Below are 3,135 nucleotides of genomic sequence, written 5' to 3'. Positions count from 1 at the left end.
TTTAATCCTAGGGATTTGATGTAGTCTATTTAGACATGTTTTAATTCATATATAATTATTTCAATTAATTTTTCTTGTTATTTATTTATATTGTTCTTGCGCAATGCTTTCAATTAACTGACTACTAATTGACTGATTTGATGCTTTAAATTTTGACGCTCGATAGAGGTAAATTTAGACATGATCTAAGAATAACATAACCTAGATTTCGTAGATTTCGAGAGAAAGTGTGAATCTTTGAGGCGAATTCCACTTAAAGATCTAGGTGCTTTGATAATTTATATATGTTTAGTTCAGAATAGAGATAATGGAATTAAAATACAGAAATAGATTATATTTGGTGTTCAAGAGAGAGAAATGGAATTAATTTAGAGTTCTTGCCTATAAATTTTGGAAAGATGGATAGAAATAGTTATAACGGTTGTAAAACATTGTTGATAGTACGATGAAATCAATCTCTAGGCATTCATAATTTGATAAGAAACTTTACAAATTGCTCTTGTTCACTTTGCATCGTTCATCCCACTCATTTTAATTTAGCAATAAAATATCGTTTCAAAAATTGATTGTCTAAATAAAGTGAAAATTTAAATAATTATAGTACTCAATAAGATTCAAATATCAATTCCTGTGAGTTCGACACTCTTACTTTAATAATATATTACAAAATCTGATATCGTACACTTGCAGTATAAAATCACGTTGCATAAATTACATGGTAAGTTTTTGGCGTCGTTGTTGGGGATTGATTCATTTGAATTCGATTGATATTATTACCAATTGGCTTTCATTTTAATTTGGATTTCTATCTTAACTTTAGTTTTTATTTATTTTTATTTGTCTTGTATATGTTTCTAATAGCTTCCTTGTTCTTATTTTCACCTGTTTATGTGAAGGGCGAGAAATCTTGACTTACTACTTGTTGATCCTGAACCACAACATACATTCCACCTTCTAAGGGGTATTCAGAGACACAACCATGAAGCAATGGCAGAACAAGATCCACCAATAACAAATCAGAACAATCAGAATAGTCAACAACGGGCTATAAGGGACTACATCAGACCAGTTGTCAACGAAAATTACTACGGTATTGTAAGCCCAGCTATTGCTGCTAACAACTTTGAACTGAAGCTAGGACTTGTATACATGGTTTAGCAGAATCAATTTAGGGGAGCTCCAACAGAAGATCCAAATGCTCATCTAGGGTCCTTTTGGAGATCTGTGATACAATGAAAATGAATGTCGTTACTGAAGATGCAATCCGACTCCGTCTATTTTCCTTTTCCCTAAGAGCCAAAGCTAAAGCATGGTTCCAATCATTGTCGTATGGATCCATCACAACTTGGTAGGGGTTAGCACAGAAGTTTCTTACAAAATTCTTTCTACCTTCGAAGGCAGCACAATTACGGGGTGAAATTGGGCTATTCCGACAATTAGATGTCGGACCGTTCTATGAGGCATGGGAGAGATATAAAGATCTATTCAGAAGATGTCCTCAGCATGGTTACTCAGATTGGTTGCAGATACAAACCTTCTATGACGGTTTGAATGGTCAGACACATATAGTGGTATATTTTGCAGCAGGGGTTGCATTATTATCCAAGACTCAAGATGAGGCTTACGTATTATTGGACGAGATAGCTACTAATAGCTATCAATGGCCGAGTAAGCGTTCAAGTGCAAAGAAAGTTGCTGGCCTTTATGAGATGGATCCCATTACCGCCCTTGCAGCTCAAATGTCATCTCTCACTAATCAAATAGTTGCATGGACTTCACATGGATCGCAAAAGAAATCAGAATCTATTCTGGCTACATCCACTGCATACCAGAAAGCTGAAAGGGAGAATGAACAACTTTAGTTTGTGAACGACCGAAACTTCAATAAAAAAAAAAACTACCCAGGAAACAACTACTATCAGGGGTTTAATAATCAGGTTTCTGAACGAAAGCCATCACTAGAAGATATTTTAGAAACCTTCATTTCGGAGACCAGATCGAGGTTCAACAAAGATGAGCCAAGACTTGGACAACATTAAGACTCATACGGTGAAGAATTTGGAGGTACAGATTGGTCAGATAGCAACTGGATACAGTCCCAATAGAAAGGAAAATTTCCCAGTGATATGGACGGCAACCCAAGGGAACACTGCAATGCTATCATCTTAAGGAATGGTAAAGTAGTTGAAGAACGCAAGCCTAAAGAGGTTGTGGTGCCTACATCGGATCCCATCCTTCAGGGGAAAAGCAGACTCAAGAGCAGAAAACTGAGGTAGAGATAAAAAAGAATATTTATAAGCCTTACTCAATTTCATTTCCGAATAACCCACCTATCTTGAAGCCCCCACTACCATTCCCGCAGAGGTATTCGAAAAAAGAGTTTGATGAGAAATTTGCAATGTTTTTGGAGGTCTTCAAGAAAATCCACATCAACATTCCCTTTTGCAAAAGCCTTGACCCAAATGTCTAACTATGTCAAGTTCTCAAAGGAGGTGATGTCAAAGAAGAGAAATTTGGAGGAGTTCGAGACTGTTAAGCTAACAGAGGAGTGTAGCACCATACTTCAGAAGAAACTCCCTCACAAATTGAAAGATCCGGGTAGCTTCAACATCCTGTGCAATATTGGTGGTATCACATTTGATAGGACACTGTGTAACCTTGGAGCTAGCATAAACTTGATGTCCTATCAGTGTTCAAAAAGTTGGGTCTTGGAGAAGTAAAACCCACAATCCTCACCTTATAACTGGCAGACAGATCGATTACATATCCCAAGGGCATTATTGAAGATTTGTTAGTGAAGGTTGATAAGTTCATCTTTTCGGTGGACTTTGTGGTATTGGACAAGGAGGAGGATGAAAAAGTACTGTTGATTCTTTGTCGACTTTTCCTGGCTATTAGAAGAGCATTGATTGATTGCAAGGAGGGAAGTTGACACTACGGGTTAATGAAAAGCAAGTAACTTTCAACATCCATTAAGAAAAGAAAGCCCCAGAAAAAGGAAAAGTTGACATTTGCAAAATGATCCAATCGGTTAAAGTAATTACAGGAAACAGAGGAAAAGGGAAATTACTTTATGATCCGTTAGTGCAATACATGACAATCAGTTACATGGAAAGGGATGCATCTACTAATGGT

The 3,135-nt window shown here is 36.6% G+C and overlaps 1 protein-coding gene across 1 annotated transcript; it reads left to right on the top strand.

Annotated features, from left to right (window-relative positions):
* The first annotated feature begins 2,126 nt into the window (after nt 1-2,126).
* LOC111383942 lies at nt 2,127-2,932 on the top strand. The gene is made up of 3 exons (XM_023008136.1): nt 2,127-2,272; nt 2,411-2,652; nt 2,751-2,932. Exons 1-3 carry the CDS (start codon nt 2,127-2,129, stop codon nt 2,930-2,932), a joined length of 570 nt encoding a protein of 189 aa, XP_022863904.1.
* Nucleotides 2,933-3,135: the final 203 nt, after the last annotated feature.

This window comes from Olea europaea, unplaced genomic scaffold, assembly GCF_002742605.1.
Source record: "Olea europaea var. sylvestris unplaced genomic scaffold, O_europaea_v1 scaffold2792, whole genome shotgun sequence".
Lineage (NCBI taxonomy): Eukaryota > Viridiplantae > Streptophyta > Magnoliopsida > Lamiales > Oleaceae > Olea > Olea europaea.
The sequence above is the reverse complement of the archived record's forward strand: the minus strand, read 5'-3'. Positions and strand labels throughout refer to the sequence as shown.